General features: G+C 42.9%; 2 protein-coding genes across 2 annotated transcripts; one reads left to right on the forward strand and one right to left on the reverse strand.

Moving 5' to 3' along the window:
- The first annotated feature begins 130 nt into the window (after positions 1-130).
- dao (down and out) lies at positions 131-5,603 on the forward strand. The gene is made up of 6 exons (XM_017163807.3): positions 131-784; positions 1,558-1,798; positions 2,074-2,354; positions 2,483-3,530; positions 3,588-3,930; positions 4,240-5,603. Exons 1-6 carry the CDS (start codon positions 375-377, stop codon positions 4,545-4,547), a joined length of 2,631 nt encoding a protein of 876 aa, XP_017019296.1. The 5' UTR covers positions 131-374; the 3' UTR covers positions 4,548-5,603.
- Positions 5,604-5,694: 91 nt separating this feature from the next.
- On the reverse strand, positions 5,695-7,140 carry PolD3 (DNA polymerase delta subunit 3). The gene has a single exon (XM_017163809.3). The coding sequence runs from the start codon at positions 7,067-7,069 to the stop codon at positions 5,783-5,785; it is 1,287 nt and encodes a 428-aa protein (XP_017019298.1). The 5' UTR covers positions 7,070-7,140; the 3' UTR covers positions 5,695-5,782.
- Positions 7,141-19,440: the final 12,300 nt, after the last annotated feature.

Here is a 19,440-nt window from a genome sequence, read left to right on the forward strand (position 1 = left end):
ATTAATTTAAATTTTTAAGAATAATGATTAATTTTATTATTACTAGTTTAACTTTAATTTTGCGTTGTGTTTTTCCATCCCTCGCAAATAACGGTCACTTTCACCCCCAAAACGATATTTATTCGTTACAAAAACGGCGCATCTCTAACACTCAGGCGATGTTTTAAAAATCAATATGAAGGCCACAACGTGCGGGAATTCGTTAAAGTTTAGCAACCGTTATTAGTCAACGATGTCGGGGCGTTGTGCACTCGGATTGATAGCCATTAACTCGCCGGGACTGCCGCCACAGTGACAAAATGGCCAACTAAACGGAACGCGTGTGCGAAATTAGAAAAACGCCTGTCCGAAGCACCAGCAAGGCACACCAAGTGATGGCTTCTTCCTCTTCCTCTGCGCGTGGAAACTACAAAGGTGCCACGGGTCCTGCTTCCTCTTCCTCTTCAGCTCCTGCTCCCGCTACTGGTACTGCTCCTCCTCCCGCTCCTCCAGTTGTGTCACTCAGCGACCTGATTGGCCAGCAACTGAAACAGCTTAATCCGGAGGATTTGCTATACAAGGATGAGCTACAGCTGGTCCTGCTCCTAACCCCTGTGCAGCGCCGGAAGCTCAGCCGAGACCTGGACGATGGCGATACAGGGGCCAGCACGTCGACGGCGCCGCTTTCCCGTCCGGAGAATAACGAGGAGGATGATGACCTGATTGGAGCTGTGGGCGGTTTGAGTATTTCCTCCCCAAACGCACCAGCAATAGCCACGACCAAGGAGCCACTGCTGGATTTTAGGTGACAAAACGGTGGTTATGTGTACCATTTGGGGGGTTTTTTTTGAGCGGGATAGAAGATTATCCCCTTTAGAAGTTGAGGGAGTAGTTAGTTTTCCATTTAAAAGAATATCCTGTTATCATATTTGCCTTGTTTTTGAGCAGGTCACATAAATAATATAAAAAATAATACAAATAAATTACATAAGCGTACTTAAGCTACTAGTAACTTATTTTTATTTTTGAGAAAGAAGAATATTTTTGTAGTATAATGTGTAATGTAAACTGTAGCAAAGATCTATAATTTCATTCACCTGAAATAAGGGGGTTGAAAGAGTGGCAACATAATTTATACTTTGCACGGTGCCTGATTCGATCTTATAAATTTGTACCTGTTAACCTTGTTGGACAAGGCGAAAAACATGTCAAAAGCCGATTTCACGAGTCGGCTCAAAGTGTGTTTAGTATCAGAGAGGTGGCCAACCAAGCCATTATGCAAATCCATAATTGCCCCATGAAATTAATTTAATTTGTGCGGCTTTGCTAATCTGCCAATCTGGCTCAGAAAATTGGTTTTGTAACATTCTCAGGTTGTGGGTGGGTGGGTGTTTAGTTGGGCGGTGTTGTCGTTTATTTTGCACCCCTGGCACCCGGCCGTATGTTTTGATTGCATGCATTCGTACGTTTAAGTTAAGCAGCATTGTTCGCTGTCGAACTCGGTATTCGGGTCATTTCATTTCGTTTTGACATTTTCCGTGAATAATTAACCACAACACTTCCCCGGACCGCACACAGAACACACGTACTCAAATGGTTTCAACATCTGCGCCACCAAACGGGCCACTTCAAGTCGGAGGAGGAGTCGCGTCGTCTGCGGGAGGCTGGCAACGATTCGTACCGCAAGGAGAGGCATCCGCTCAAAGCCAGCGATCTGTTCACGGAGGCCATTTTCCTGGCCCCGGCCCGTAACACCCTGGCAGCCGCTCTGGCCCACGCCAACCGCTCTCTGGTCCTGTACGACTGTGGCCTATATGCGGTAAGTTCTGCTCTACCCCCTGCTTATCATATCTGACATATCTGGAACATTTCAGACAATGGACCATTACGTTAGTCAGTCAATACTCATTTACAGCAATTATATTAGCGACAGCTAATTTCCAGCATGTTGTAGAATTTTTGGAAATTTGTGATAGAAACTGTGATATACACTTTGAGTTTTAAGCAATAATTTATTATTTTAAATGATTATTAATTTGTATTATCTGATTTAAAAATTAAATTAATATTTCTTATTCCTTGCCACCCACCTAGGAATCCTATGACGACTGCCTGTGCGCCCTGGACTTAGGTTATCCGGAAGAGTATTTGCCATTGATTAAGCTGCGCCAAGCCGCCTGTGCCTTAAAACTGCGTAACTTTGCGCTCTGTGAGGAGCACCTGCACGAGCTCCTGCACATCGAACTGAACCAGGTCTTTGAAACACGCACCCACGAGCTCTGGCACCAATGTGAGGTGCTCAAGGTGGAGCGATTCGAGATGGCAGTGCAGACGGGAGACGATCTAGATACCAACGACTCGAAGCCATTTGAAATGTAAGAAGTAAAATCAAGTTAACGTGGCAAACAAATTAATTAAAAACAAACTAAAATAATTAAAAAAATATATGTATTCTTGTAGACATTTATAATAATTACTCATTGACACACAACTATTTTTTCAGTGCTTGGTTGGACAATTCCTCATCGCTGCACACCACGCGAGCGGTGGCCAAGAACGCGCTGATCTTCGAGTCCGAAGCGATGGCGATGGTGCCGAGCGGAGCCTGCCGCGTGTGCGACTACTGCGGAATCACCCAGTTTATTCCGTTTCCCTGCATTTACTGTTCCAACCGCCTTGTGGTGTACTGTTCGCGGCAGTGCCGCTTTAAGCATGCTGCGATCCATGCCGTGGAATGCTTTGGCCACCAGATCGAGTTGTTCGAGTCGTTTGGCGACGTCTTTGCGATGCCCCGTCTGCTGCAGCTCGCCTTCCGGATGCTGATCACGGGACTGCCGGAGTTGCTGGTCCATTGTCGAAAGAAACCAACGCTGAGCAAGCTATGGTCGGCCATCAATGGGGGACTTCTGGAGAGGCCAGACATCGCCTACAGTGCTGTGCTGCGATTGGAACACCTAAGGGAAGAGCAGGCCTCGGAGACCGTGATTACGCTGGCCCTGACCTCGCACATACTGGCCATTTACCTTAGCAAGTGCACCACGTTCTTCGAGCAGCTGGAGAAGAGCCTGCCAACGGCGTCCAGGATGTCCAGCGCGGAATGGGAGCTGCTCTGTGCCGCATTGTTGATGCGCCACATTGGCCAGTTGCGCCACAGGTCCATGACGCTGTGCCGTTCCTTCGTCCTGCCCACAGATCCGCATGTATTCTCGCCGCTCAACGAGTTCCAGCTGTGGGCAGCCCCCATGCGCCTGCAGGAGGGCCACCTCCACATTCTGGCTGGCGAGGTGGCAGTCGTTTCGTATGCCGTCTACCCGGAAACGCTGAGTCTGTGCCGTCACAGTTGTTCCTCCACAATTTGCACCAAGTTCTCGGGCCGAAAGATGACTGCTCTGGCCCTGCTCGATCTGCCAGCGGGATCCGGCATATACAACTGCTTTGCCGGTGGGAATTTCCAACAGCTGCGGAGGGAGGAACGCAGCAAGCTTCTCCAGGAGCGCGGCATTAGATGCCATTGCTCCGCCTGTCAGCTCTCTCACACGGAAGATCAATTTGTAAGGGAAAACTCTTCAAATTTCCAACTCAACCTAAGATTTTGGTCTTTCTTTTAGCACAAATTCCATCGCTATCGTTGTGATAACCCAAAGTGCATGGAAATCTTTACCCTCGACGCCATGCCGCATGCCCCAAACCTGCGCTGGTGGCTGTCCGAGGAGTACACCCAGCCGGAGTACAATGGCGCCGAGCTGATCGTGTGTCCCCACTGCAGCGAGCCCCAGAAACTGGAATGGTTTTGGGCTTTCCACACGGCGCTTATTGACTGCGAACTAATAGAGGAGCGGTGCAAGCTGTATGCGGCCATCGAACGGGCGGAGGGTCAGCTGATGGAGCTGCACGAGTGCAAGGTGGCGCTGGCGAGGCTTTTGTTGGAGCAGTGCCTCATGGTGCACCGTGGTAAGTCAAATACATACATCTGTGGAGATGAAGGCTCCATGATTTATTCGCTTTGTACTCATTGCCAGCTCTCGGAGTCTCGGTTAAGCACCCTTCCAACAGCTTCAGATTTTCTGTTTTATTCATAACAAATCTGACTCTCAAATATATCGAAATCTAACTTTTCTATGTGGGAACAAGGCCTAGACTGTCCTTCAATATATCCCTATTTAGGCCCCCCTATACTATCTATCCCAATAAACTCTAACTTTTGATCTGTTTTCTGTCTTCTCCCTCTGCTCTCTCCTATCTCTTGATACCAACATTAAGAAGGGGCAACCGTGCTGGACGACTGGGAGTTCAACAAGCTCGGCTCCATCATGCGCTCCGTTCTGCCCAGCGTGATGGCCCAGTACGGCGGTCAGTCGATCGAGTATGTTAAGTACTTCGCCTACTTCTGGGACGTGATGGCGCTTAGCAACTACAAGTGCAACGACCGGGAGCTAATGCAAATGCTAAACGCTTTGGAATTCATTGCCGATGAGTTCAAGGATATATTCATTAACTACTATGAGGATTATATTGCGCCCAAATTTGCTGAAGAGTCCTATGGCAGTGTCGTAGATACGCAAGTTTAGAAGAGAAATCGAAACAAGCAAACAAGCAAACTTAAATTAACTTAGATTTATTTTACTCTGTAGAGAATCCAAAATAACAAACACACACAAAAGCTAGGAAAATTCTATTGTTGACCCCTATGAAACCTACCTACATACATACTTTGTGCTATTATTAAAAAAAATGGTGCTGAGATATTACATTGTACGAAACGAATGTTACATTCATTTAGGTGATTAAGTCAATGCAATTCGATGCGAGGGAGAGACGAATCAAAAACCGATCATATTAGTAGAGAGTCATATCATGCACATTATGTTCATATCATCTAGGAAATTATTAATTAACTGATTGATGATTAAATAGCAAATGACTTTTCATTTAGCTTGGCGAGCAATATTTATGAATTAACAAAAGCTTCAATTGCAAAGTCCCGTTGATGGGGTCACTGTAAGCCAGGAGATCTAACCAAAGACCTTATAATATATATTGTTTGAGAGGGATCTTTGGTCTTACAGTGAGCCATCACAGAGGAGAACTTAATCGAAACAATAATCGACGCAAATCTAAGTATAAGCCATTATTTAGCTTCTGAGAAGCTTTTACCTAAGCTTAGCCGCTGATCTCGATTGTTTGCTACAGTTTGAAGAGAGTCGTTTTATCCCAAGTCCCCTCCTTAATCACATACATATGTAATTGCTTGCCATCGGGCAGCCTGACTGTAAGCTTTTAATGCTTAAAAATCAGATAGGAATCAAACGCAATCACTGCAGAAACAAACGACAAAAAACAAACAAAATAAATGAACAATTTAAATTTAAATTTATTAAATATTCAGATTGTACGAACGAAATGAACGAATGAAATGTTTTTCAGACCTCGCCTTAATTTTTGAAAGTGTTTTGAAAAAGTACCCTAATTATAACGACGACACAAATTGAAAACAAATACAAAACGCACTGATAAAGCATAGGCCAGGCTAAACACACACAATGACACACACACACACACACATACAATCGGACACGCGAATAAATTTAAATAAATACATTCAACAAATTACAAACAAAATACTCAAACTTCTAGCAGCTATAAACAATTGCAATAAAAATTCTTTTTAACAACAAACCAAATAAATTTTTTAACTTTGCATCGACTACAAATATATTCAAGATGGATATTTATATTTATTTATTTTTTAAAGAATAATTTGTTATACATTAAGTGCTGCTTTTACATCTCCTCATGCTCTGAATTATTTCTTCGAAAAAAAACTCATTATGCCGGCCTGTTTAGTCTTGGTCCCATCGCCTCCCCCCTTACCTGTCGAAGGCGGAGATTTCTTTTTGTTGGCCGGTGCAGTGGCCTTGGGAGATATCTTCTTCTTGGCTGGCGGTGGGGCAGCTTTTGTTGGCTTTCTCTGGGTGATGACGAATCCTTCCTCATCCATATACGTTTCGTTTGCCGGCTCAGTGTCCATTTCCTCGACATCAATCACGGCGGGCTCTTCGGCGGTTTTCTTGGGTGGCTGCTCCTCGTCCTCGTCCTCGGAGTCCACGATACGTCGCCGCTTGCTATTGGAGCTGGGCTTCTCCTTATCGGACTCGTTGTCCGAACCAATAACCTTGCGTCGGATCTTGTCCAGCTTCTCCTCTTCGTCGGACGAGTCACCGCTTTCCTCCTCGAACAGTTGCACCGAAGTGTTGGCCGGGGATTGCTTCTTGACGGGAGTCTTTTCTTTTTTGACTGCAGCGGGAGTAGCCTTTTTGGACTCTTTCGGTGGTGACTTCTTTGCTCCCGGCGGTTGCTTCTTGAGGAAGTTGTCCATGCTGCTGGTAGACGCCTTGCTAGGAGTGGCCTTGACATCACCCTGCTTACTTCCAGCTGCAGCTGCTGTGAAGAAGCTGTTAATGCTGCCCTTTTTGGCTGCACCAGTTGATCCCGGCTTGGCTTTCGAGGACTGGCCCTTGGGTGAGGTATTCTTAACATCCGGAGGTGACTTATCTTTGCTGGCGGCAGGTTTTTCTGCTTTAATTGGTGAAGTTTTGGCCGGCTCAGATTTTACGACAGGCTTTTTGGACGTCTGAGGCGCCACGCCATTGGTTTTGTGCACACCATTTGTAGTGGGAGCAGAGGCAGGAGCAGGGTTGCCCGCTCGCTGCTCCACGTTGGCCAGCTTCACCTCCAAATGCTGCATGGGTTTAAAGATCATGGCCGGCGACTTGGAGCCGCCCGCGACTTCCACACTGTACAGCTGCGACTCGGCATCCTGTAGCTTGGCCAGCCAGTCCGGCAGCTGGCTCTCGCGCACCACAGAGTAGAGCTCGTCGCCAGCATTGGTTCCGCCTTCCTCATACTTGCGCTTTCCGCGGACGAGGAATCTCTTGTCGAACTTGGTGGCCGGCTCCTGGCTACCGACGTAGGCCTCCAGCAGCTCGTGCACCTCCTTGTAGGGCAGCTTGTACTCCTCGAGCAGATCGGTCACCAGGACACGACGATCAAAGTCAATTAGGCAGTCGTCCAAGGCCTTTTTCAGCGACATTTCCAGGTTTGTTTTTTAATTTGTGAAATTTGTGTTTTTTTGCGCGAAGAAGTGTGGCCAGATGCAAATTTTGGTTCTTCCCCTAAGAAACCCAGAAAAGGCGCGAAAATTTCCGATTTCGTGGAACGTTTATCGATATACTGCTTTACCAAACAACTTGAAAGTGTCACCACTAATTAACTGCTTTACGCTATATCATTCTGAGGTTTCTTTCTCAGGCAGTAGGTGGCGCCATGAAATAACGGAAACGGAAAGGAGCAACTTTTTCGCAAAACGTGCAGTTTTTCATGCATATACATGTCCCGCCTAATGATGTCCTACAAAAAGTCTTGAAATATAAATACAATTTGTTAATCTTCAGCAAAAATCACAAACAAAAGAAACTTTAATTAGGTAAACTATAAATAAAAATGTTTAATTCAATAATAATAAATTTTGACCGTTGTATTTAGTAAATATACGTTACAAGAAATTATATTCTTACCTTATATATAGATTTAATTTAAAATTCCTTGGGAAGGCTAGATCCAATCGCTTGCATTGAGTCAAATTATTAAATTAAATTAAGGCTTTTAAAATGTGCTCGTTTAATGTATAGTTTGTTTTGCAAACTGGTTTGTAGAAGGATAAATGTGTTTTCTAAGTAATACAGGACAATCAATTTTCCAGGGATCAAATCGAACTTTTGAAGAATATTTAAATTATCCACACACGACTGCAGTCGACTGTAGCTGCAGTAGAGAGATTCCACTGAATGAATTCTATATAAATATGAATTAATACTGTTTTCTTTTAAATCTTTCTAAAGACCTTTTTCCACTCTTTAGTACTACAAAGGAAAAGCCTAAGACAAAGTGCAAAAAATGATAACATTTAGGTGACATTAATCTTCAATTAACCCTTAACCACTTAATACCTTTCTTGGTCGGTCTCACGGCCTTTGTCGGGCTGCTCTGGGCCTCCTTCTCCCGCTGCTCTTGTTGCTGTTTGGCCGTTGTTGCTCTGGCAATATTTTTCAAGTTTCCTTTAACATACTTTCCTTCGCTTAAGCTACGACAAATATTTTGATAGATGAGCTTAAGCACTCACAGACGCCGTCGTTGATATTTGAAACTGGAAACGGCTCCGCTTTGAGTTTGCTTACAAGTGGCCGCTTCACCATTTTCCACCTCGTCCCCCTCCAGCCGCCTTGCTCCCGCAGATTTTTCACATTTTCCTCGATGTTACCCGCCGCCCATTCTCCTCCTGGACGGCGCCAGATCTTCTTTTGGGTGTTGTGTTTGCTCTTTGTGAGGCAGATGAAGTTTCGAGTGCAAGTTTTTAAGCGAGTTTTGGGCGAGAGTTTCGCCTTAAAGATTTAAGAGGAATTGTAAGGTGTTTTCGGAAAGTTCATTTACAGGAAAATCCCGTGTGTTTGAGTGTGCGATTTTCCTTTCTTTCTTTTTTTCATATTTTCATAAGGTGGGGATGTGTATAAGAAAGGGAACTTGTATAACCAAAAATAAAAATTAAAAACGAAACTAAAACATTTCCATAAGTACTGTTGTAATGTTATTAACTTATATAAATACTTCAAAACTTGAAATATATTTTGTTAATTTTTGTACGCTTCTGCTTTCTAGAATCCTTTCTTTAAACCAAAAAACCCTATATTTTTCCCAACTCTTTTGGAAACTAAAATAATACTTTCACTTTCTTTTATGTTTCTGTTCAGTTCTCATAAACTCGGGCAGCCGTAGAAGAAACTAAACAAAAACTACACCCATGACAAAGAAATCTGGAAAGAGGACGCCGAGTCAGTGGAAAACGAGATAAGTTTCCAAGCCGGAAAATTACACAACTTACCCGAGGAACTGGCAAAAGGGGCGGCCCAGAGCTTTTAGAGCCAGGGATCAAGCAGCAAAACTGGGCCTACGAATATTTACGATTAGACGCAGGACTCGCATACTGACAACATTGCGGAGGACTCGTGCATATGCATGTAAGTATGTGTGCATGCATAATATGCAGGCTCGTATGTATTATGCGCCCAAGTGTGTGTGTGTGTGTGTGTGTCTATGGGCGGAAGTGGAAGTGAAAATGGCACACGCAGTGTCCTCCAACTAAGTCTCCCTTTTTAGCCACTTGGATCGCTGCCAGCTTGTATCCCTGTGCGAGTGTGTGCCCGGTCGCTGTGTTAGTGTGTGACGGGCAGAGGACAGTCCTGAGTCCTGCTGACACTTGAGTGGAGACAGACAACCACTTGACTGCTGACTTGCCACGAACAACAAAGAAAACAACAGCAAAGGGATAGGGCGCGGTAGGCGAAAGGACACCATGGATGCAGGCGTGGCGGGGATAGTGGTGTGGTGTTACCAAGAAAGGGGGGTTTATACTATATGTTTACAGCTGAGGTCAAATTAATATTAGTAAGATTTTGGTTACTACTTATCGTACATTAAATAACTAAATTAAAAAGGAAATTTAACTAAATTAATAATGAACTAAATTTATAATTATTTCTGAGATGCGCTTGACAAGTAACTGATTTTATATGATTTCAGTTTGCCACAGCTTGTGATTCCTTCTTAACTCTGCCTCCATTGTGGTCAGACTTGGCCATCATTGTCATGCGGACATTAATGTGCGTAACTTGGACAATTATGACAATGAAAGGGGCGAAGAAAGGATGTTAAGCAGTTGGGCGTGGGGAGCAGAAGATAGTTTTAGGGGCAAAAGGATTTACTGCACAAACATTTGTTATATGCCAGAGAGTGGGCTGCAGCCGCAGCAGACTAAGAACAGACCAGAGCTGAACGGAACAAAACTTCCAAATAAAATCCAATGGTAAATATGATTGAAAGCCCAATGAATGGAACACTGAATTGAAAGCTCACATCTCCTCTTTTTTCCACCCACGATGCGACTCTTCATGCCCGTAATTACATGGGGATTTAAGTGCTCCGGGATTGTAGTTGTTGGTATTTCCGTTTTCGTGGCAACAAAGGCTTCCCAACCAAACGGGGGGAAAGGAAAATGGCGAAAATAAAGTAAACTAGACTCGGATCAAAGTGATTCGAGGCGATGAAGTGAAAGTACATATCGGGCTTAATTGAAAGCCTGAGCCCAAGCTGAGCTCAGCTCAGGTTCGTAGCAGGTTGCTTGCTCTGCTGCTCTTGTACTTTTATGGGTATTAGGTACTGTAAGTGGTTTTAGCACAAGTTCTGGTTGCTTATTTTATTCTAACGTTTTTTAGAATGTGCAATAATAATGTTTTGAATTGGATATTTTTCTTCTTGTTAAAAAGCAAACTGAATTAAGCACTCCTCTTTCTTTAGGAAGGGAGGTTTTATTATGTTATTTAGTTATATTGTTAGTTGCTAGTTAAATTAAAGATACTGCTTAAGAATTGATTAAATTTAGGTTAACATTTCTTAAGCTTTGATAATATTGCGAGTATACTCAGTTTGTACAATACATTCTTAAAACTATTTTAAATTATTTGTTTCCGAAAATGTTGTATATTTTATTAGGCTTTAACCTTTTACTTACCCTGCAGAAACATCTGGAAACAAGTGCACAGCCGGGTTTGCAGCCAATGGCTATTTATGGTTCATGTTGCCAAACTATTTGCTCATTTCGTACTGGGTGTTTTTTGTTACATCTCCTTCTCCTCTCATTTGGCAATTGTCTTTTACATGTAAATGTTGCCCTTCATGCTCCAACGCCTCGCTACAAACACCAACCAAATGGTCTAGCCCAAAGGCAGGCAACACTTACACTCATTTTTTTTTTACTGTGGTAGTGTGTGTGTGGGGTTATTGTGGGGGGTTCCCCGCCCACGCTCGGGGGTATGCAACAGCTTGTGTTAATCACTTGCCCAAAAGGCCTTAATGAGCACCGCAACTACAACACAAAGAGCAAAAACGCTTACCACTGCCGTTAAAATCTTCGACTATAATATACCTCTTAAATACAAATATGTATTTATTAATATTCGAAATTCAAGGAAAAAAGGAAAAGTAAACACAATTTCAACAACCTTAAGATAATGCTATTTAAGTACTTATTATATGCCTAATATCTGGACAACACAGCGACCCTCATGCTAGCAGGTATAAAACAGGAGAACTGCCCAACATTATCATTAAAAAAATCAATTCGTAATTATGTGCAGGGAAAATGTGTGAGCTTAAAAAAAAAGTGACAAAAATTATATCGCGCACGGCCGGTATATACAGCTTTTTACAGCATAAGTGAAAAATGTGTTAAGTGCATTAATATTAAATTTTATTTTCTCAGCGGCCGGACATATGCGGGACACGCACTCCCATTGAAACATACATACATATCCAAGCGTATAGTATATGTGGATGGGCAGGACTTTGCCTGGGGATTTCGCACTTTTTCATTATGTGAATCCAAGTAGCAGCAACGAGAAGATGAACAACTGTTAAGGTTGGCGGATTAATGCAAAAAGATTTACATGCGCAATCGGCAGAGGTCCAGAGGGGGGGAAACACTACACCGAGAAAAGTCGGAGACTAATTATAAGGTTTGTTAAGGTTAGATTCAGAAATTTCGATTGCTCCTGGTGAGGATAAAATAACTATAGAATATGGGTTTAATAACAACTTTTGGAATGAATAAATTCATCTAATTAGATTGGAAATATTGAAAATAAACATACATATATTATAATTTTGTAAAATATATCCGAATATTTATTATACAAATATTTGTAGTACTATTATATTATAAAATTCAATCTCAATAAATACATATATTTCCAAATTTTAATTACCATCTGATCCTTTTCTTGGTGTACGCACATTGGTCCTTCGAAGGGTGGGTCAGTTCTGGACGCTGTCCTGTTGGAGAAAGATGGCGGCAACAAAAAACAAAAACACGGCGAACGATGTTGAAACATGTTACCAACATAGCGTGAATCTGAGCTGAATCTGTCCCCGTTACTATCTTCCAGTCACATACTGTCCTGCTTGTCGTTTTTCTATATAAAACATTAATTTCGGTATTAAGCTTTAAGGATTTCGAGAGACAATTGGATCAGGATCAGAGTCACGGATAGGAATCATGTTGTAAGGACTAATTTAATAATAATGTTAATAAAACTCTTCTAACCCATGGATAAACATCATTTAACTTCACGTGAAATGCTCCTTTTAAAATTCCACTTACTACCGGTAATCAACACCTCGACTATAATCTCGGTCACTAACCAGTAAAAGCCATGCCAGAGCAAAAATCAACCTTTCTTGTCAATGGATGGATGGTCGTTGCTGCTGCTTTGTTTCTCTTTCACTCCGCTCGGCTTGATTTATGTAGCTTTAATGAAGTGCATGAAGCGTCGATGGGTTGGCGGGTCGGATTGGCTGCTCGGGAGCGGTTTGGGCCAACCGCAAAGGGCAGGGCAACAAGCTCTACATAAGGGACAGCCAACAAAGTTAAAGCCATAAGCCAAAAGCGTGGTGCACTTTTAGTTTTGCTCCACTTTCAGACTCTGACATGGGGAAACCCTCAATGGACGCGGGCAGTGAGGGTGAGGGGGCGGAAGCTCAGATCCGACCACGAAACGAATGCAACTAACTGATGTTGAACTTAACCTCAAACCTAATAAATAGCTTAATTAGTCCAGTCCGTGTGAGTGGGTTCCTGTGTTTCACCTTCGACCCTGACCATCAGGGAGCGTTGCCAACTGACCCACAGCTCTATTACATATTTAAACGGTTGGCTCCTTCGGTCGGGTTGCCAGTGGTCCTGCTTCGGGGTACGCACCTCTCAATCTCGTCTGCTATGACTGGCACTCACAGAATGTTGCCCATAGACGTCTGGACGGAGGCGTCCAGAAATGTTGGCAAATGTATTTTAATTGCTCTCGTTACTTACTATTAAATTTCAAGCAGCTGCAAATGATTGTAGTCTAGAGAGTAGAGGCTTGAGTCGGATTTATTATTTAAATTCTTGCTTTTGTAATAAAAATAATATTAAGGTAAATGATCATGGCAACAATATAGGTCTAGTTATATTCTTATTAAGTCTCACATATTGCGATTTTCAGACAATTTTAACGATGTAACCCCCTAAAATAATTTTAAAAAAGTGGTGACATATTTTTAGGAATAACAAAACTTTAAAAGTCTATAACTAAGCCAAAAAGCCATAAAATTCTTTGTAAATAAAGTTGTAAATAAACAAAATAAATATATTAAATAAAAGCGATTTATTCAATTCTTAAAACTCGTTTAAAAACCCCAAACGGGTAAATGTCGACAAACGAACAAACAAAAACCAATTTATAAATGAGATAAACACAAACAAATGCACACAATTTTTGCTCTCATTTTTAAATTTCATACTTTCAGCCTGGCGACTTAATTATGTACATTTTCCACCTATTTTTTTGGCCATTTGGCTCAATGAAATTCAAAAGGGTGTGAGAGAAAGGATAAAAGGGAACGCTTAAATGTTGCATAAATTGTTGTTCTTTTTGACCCCGCGACCATGGCTATTATTGTTGCTGCCGGGCTGTTGCAGCGCGTTGTCCACTTTATAATTATAGACGTCAGTCAGGCATTTAACCAGTATTCGTTACTGTTGTTGTTGGCGAACACCGAGAAGCAGCAGCGAAATGGTTGCCGGTCTCGTCGGTTTCAATTTGTGTGGAACTCACGTAGTACCAGCAACATACATAAACGCACTAACTCTGATACGGAATGAAAATTCGCATACAGTCAAGCTTTCATTTTATGAACTTCAACTGTAGAGAGTTTGCTGTTAATGAAATGGACTTCAAAATAATACTCAATATTTTTAGAAGAAAATAGTTTGTATTTAAATCAAATTTTTGTGACGCCTGTCAATATCAAATATCATCGGATCTTGAATTTAAATATCGAAAAATATCGGATTGAACATCAAATTATCGATATTTTTGAACTTTATACTTTAAGGATCCTTATTTCATTGCATACTCTTAGGCACCTTAAGAATTGCATTACAGTCTCACCAACACAGATTTTCATTCATGTTTTGAATTCCAATTACAAACTATTATTGGATCGAGATGAGGAATTCCACTGTACGGCGCACTCGAATGCTCTTAAACGTGAAAGCAAAACAGTTATTGCCGCCATGTCAGCTCCGTTGGTGTTGTTGTAATTGTTGTTGTTGTTGTTGGACATGCGAAATAATTGCTTCATACATAATTATCGCGAGCCGCGGCGCCTCGGTGGCCATCTCGCTCGCACTTATTTAGCCGCTTTGTGTTTTGGTTTTGCAGCTGTTTGTTGGTGTTGGTGTTACTGCTCGACATGTGTGTGTGCCCAGCAATTTTGTGGTCTGGCGCCTATTTTTCGTTCACCGCGCCAAAGTATGCAACACATTTCGGTATTTAGCTATGGTCCTTTGTTAGCATTGTGGGAGAAAGAGACGGAGCGCGGGTGTATGAACAGGACGGGGATAGGTGAAAAACAAATTTGCCAAATTAAAATGTATAAAGTAACAAGGGTATTTGAGCTAAGTGATACGTGTGCGATTATTCATATAAAACGAACATTAAAAGCAAAGTTTACAACAATGAAAATTCCATTGCGCAGACCCATAAATACAGTTTGCTTATGATTTACTCTCAGCTTGTGTTTCAGTAAAATAAATAAAATCTGCTTTCCCCAGGGATAAATTGATTTCGGTCTTAACATTTTTGAATCCGGTTTCTTTAATGTCCACGCTATGGTTCCTGCCCCTGTCAATTCCTTATTTATGGCCCAGTGCACTGCAGTGGTGAGCTCGTGCGAGTGCGGGTTGTGCTCAGCTGCCATAAAAGTGCCCTGCGTTTTTAATTAATAAAAGCAATCTGCAGATGCCTGGAAAGAAAAGCTATCTTCCAGCCACTATCATCAGCCAGATGCCAGATATTTACATAATCGTTTGTCTGTTGGCTTATCTCCATCTTTCACTTGGACCCACCGCTTCACTTTGTGTCTGCCAATCAAGGGGCGCCCTCCTGATGGAAAATACAACCTCTCGAGAGCAGCAGAAGTTACAAATTCTCTTACCTTGGATTTCCTTCCAAGTCTCTGTGTGCAAAACAGAAAATGCAAGTCGAATGGCGGAGGAACGGATCCGGGAAATCCGGGAAAGGCAGGGGCGTACGTAATGCAGGCAGAAAGAGCGGGCTTATCGACTTCGAAATCGAATCAAATCAAATCAATTTGCAAGCGCCGCTCGTAATGGAGAAATATGCCAACTTCCAACTTGGCAAAAACAAACCCGGCAAAATAGATGCAGGTCGGCTTTGTCTTCGTCTCCTCTCTCTCTCTCCTCTCTCTGCTACCGCCAGCTCTCTGGCCCGGTTCACTCATAAATCTCAATTTTCACCGGCAAATGGCTGGCAAAAGTTTTCAGCTGCTTTCCTTTCCAACTGTTTTCCTTTTACCTAGGCGTCCCCCCCCTACCTCCCACCCATCGCTTTTTAAAGACCCTTCTTTTAAGGCGAACCGAAAGTGCTGGGAGAATTTTAAATGCGTTCCCTCTGTTAGATTTCCAGCTGCACAGCAATTACAAGCGGAATGCCAGGGATGGCGGCGGTGCTGGGGATGCCAAAACGTTCGCCTATTTTATCTTTATTTCGACCTAGTCTACTTTATCGTCGCACACCGCACTGCAAATATCTTTTGTTTTATTTTGTGGCAAGCGTTGCCATTTCCGCCATAAAACCGAATCCCTTTGCTCCCCCCTACCCCCTCCCCGATGCCCTACCCGCAGCAAAGCCACCGGACCCTGCCACCATAAAAAATTAACAAAAACATGGAGGGCAGACAGGAGAAGTATTCTAAACGGCAAAAAACAACAAAAAAAAAAACGTAGGGGGACGGTGAGGGGGGGCCTGGAAAAAAAGGGTAACATAAAGCTCTCTTGCCCACAAAAATCGTAAAAAATTAAAAGTATCTCACAGATACTCTCGTACGGCAACAACAGTTGCACATGACCGGACGGAGAGGCCGCTTTCACTTCTCGGCACAGTCTGTGCCATAAATATTGCTCTATGGTTTCGGTCATGCAACTAATTACATTTGCATAACTGTGCGGAGTCGTCCTCCTCGTTGTCCCCCCTTTTTTTTTCGCCTCTGCCGAAGTGGGGCGTAAAAGTAAAAATACGGAAATAAAAAATTCCAGTCCTGGTTAAACAGATGGCAAAGCGAGTGTAAAGTTAATGAAAAGAAATCTAAATAAATGAAAGACAATGTGGAGTTAACTGTTTACTGGAAAACAAAAAGCACACACACATGTATGTAGGTGTAAATATGTGCACAATGTACTCTGAATGCAATCATATATTTGCGGGCAGAAGTAATTGCATTTCAACATATTCACATTTATTGAATTTTTAGCAAACAATTTGCTTTAACGAAATCATTTTGCAGCAGTGATGAAGCCATCAAAAAGCCAAATATGAAAGCTTTGTTAATGAAAACCAAAATTTATTGAGTTATGGTCAAGACAATATAAAACTTTTAAATTGATTGCCCTATTTAAAAATAATTGTGGCAATTTAATAGCCAATATAAAATATTTATTTTAGCAACAAGGTATATTTTTTGTTCAATATCAAATATCAATTTTAATACTCTCTGATTTATAGAGCTTAGGAATTTTTTGTTGTACCAAGGCTCGTATTGTATTTAATACGAAAAGCAATTTATTTTGAATTGCATTATAGTCAAACCACCTAACCTTTCTTAGTTGATTTTCATAACTATATATAAAGAAATGAAACAAATAAAAATACATTACTGTAACTAATAGGGAAGATCCTTCTGGCTATTGCTCTGCAAATGTAATATCTCAACCCTCTTGGCCCGGATCCTCTCTTCCTTAATACAACCCGAAAGCTTCTCAATTTAATTCACTTTAGGCGGCAAGACAAAACGACGCAATTAATTATATGCATGCACTTTATGGCAGAAGTCGGCTAGGGGCGCATCTTCATTTGGATGCTGGTGGGGGCTTAAAACGCAGACGTTTAAAGCCAAAACCACACAATCAGCTAAATAGCAATCGTTGGACCGTCGTCCCCATTTGGCCAAGTGGTGAGGGATGGTGACGGGATGGCAAAAGGGGGGAGCCGAGGGGCCACAGAAGGCGTCAAGTGACATCGACACCCGAATGCCAAACACCTGACAGCGACGTCGACAGCGACCGCGGCGCGATGCCAACGTCAACTTCATTTTGCAGTTTAGTTGTTGAGAGAGGGAGAAGGCCACAGGAAGCTGGGGCTGGGTACAGGCAGGAAATGCAAGCAGGGGCAGGGAGTGTGTGGCAAATTAATTGACACTGTGCCAAAATGTTTGCCAATATTATTGGGAACGGAAACTGTTGGTTCATGATCGCGTGAGTTGAGTGAGCAAGTAATTAGGTTTGTCTGGACTTTGCCAAAAGGGCTCGTACAGCTTTCAGTTCCAAACTAAACTAATTAAAGGTGATCTATTTGTCTAGGACTCGGCAAATATGTTAGATAAATGATTTTAATTGCCATAAAATGAAAATTAATAGAGTAAAGGCCTTGGCTATGAGGTAACCATACGCAAAAGCGATTTTTTGAAGTACTTACAATTAGCAGATTCTATTCACTACAGGATCCATTTCTCTTATAATCCTCCTGCTATATGGAATAGGTTGTAAACAGAAGTCAGATGAAAGTTCACTGCACTTATGTTCGTATGTGTTTATTCAGCAAAACCACTAATTCACTCCACCATAAGGGTTTAACGAAAAATGTTGGAAAAAATATTGGTTGGTCGTCCGTTTTTATCGATGGCTGTGCAGACCGTGGCCAGAAAACAAGAGTGGCGCGTTGGCTTTGAACTTCTCCCACGTGCACGTTCGCCTTTAATCCATTGACCAATAGACGCACCACGGCCAAATGCTATTCCCCTGATGCCTGGGCTTGGCTGTCCGACCTGCCAGGAAGACCGGTTGCCAGAATGCTTCGATGCCCGGATGCCAGGATCCAGGGATACTGGGATACTGGGAAACTGGGATGCCGGGGCAGATATTAACATGCGACGGCTGCTGCAACTCAGCGCAGCTGACAAAATGGCCAGTTGGCTTATGGCTAGTTGCCTTCGGTTCTCCTCCCTGGTTTCCTGTAAGTGATCAATGTTTGTCTATGCTCTGTGGTGTGCCAGAATCCTGGCCGGCCCAAAAAGTATGCAACGCGCCATGGCCATGGCCACTGGTCATTTGTTTGCTCCTGCTACTGTTCCTGCCTGTTCCTCTTGGGGCCGCCGCTCGTCTGTCCTGTAACAGCTCCCGCTCCCCCTGCCTCGACCGACCCACCACCACTCAATGGGCCCGTTGCAGAAATTGCCTTTGTAAACATGCATAAATTGTTGCATACTTTTGGGGTGGATGCGCTTCGAGTTGCACTCGTCCTGGCCGGCCGCCCAGTTGCAGTCGCCGTCGCCGGCCATTGCTTAGCCTGTGATTATGTTTGTAGAGCCTGTTAGGACCCCGCCCACCGATATAGTCCCGCTTCCACTGCCTCGGTCGTTCGTTAAGTACCCAGTGACTTATTTCCCTTGTCCCTGAGCGGGTGTTGGAGTGTGAGTGGGGGTGTTTGGGTATGGGTATTCGAGTGGTTGGCCGCAAGTAGGCTTTAAAATAGACCAAGACGTGCTGTTCACTTGATTGCATATTAAATGCCACTTGATATTGGGAAATTATTAGCCATACTAGTAATCTTAGGTCCATTTTATCTGGAATTCAGATTCTGAAAACTGGGTAGCCGCTGTAGTGCTCAAGTTAGACTGTTTAAATTTAATTCCTAAACTTTTACCTAGCTCTGTTATTTAGCTTAATGTTAATGAAAATTATATTATAATACTTAAATGCACAAGTTTCATAGATTTCCAGGGGATTCTAGCTCACTCCCATTCACCAGTTTTATCTTTAAAGTTTTCCTCAACTTTTGTCAAGGCCCCCACCACCTGAAGATGCTTTGTACTTGTAACGGCGACGCCGGGCACTTCCGTTGTGCGGTTGGAAAATACCTAGACTCATTGTTATTGTGTGTGCTTGTGTGTGCTGTACGTGTTGTGTGTGAATGCACACGCTGTGCTCTTAATTTCTCAATAATACGCGCCAACACAAGGCGAAGAATTTGCCTGATAAGCGGTTCCTTGATACCCCTAATTCCCCTAGTTTATCCCCCGTCGTCCTGCTGCCTTTCAACCCTTTCACGCCTTACGGAAAAGTCCGGGACCGATAAAGCCAGATGCACAGTGGGAGGCAGGGGGGAAGACAGAACTCAGACATTTTATTGGCCTGGCCCGAAAAAGGCAAAAAGGACTGGCTGAGGGTGGAGCCAGCGC

This window comes from Drosophila kikkawai, chromosome 2L (genome assembly GCF_030179895.1).
Source record: "Drosophila kikkawai strain 14028-0561.14 chromosome 2L, DkikHiC1v2, whole genome shotgun sequence".
NCBI lineage: Eukaryota > Metazoa > Arthropoda > Insecta > Diptera > Drosophilidae > Drosophila > Drosophila kikkawai.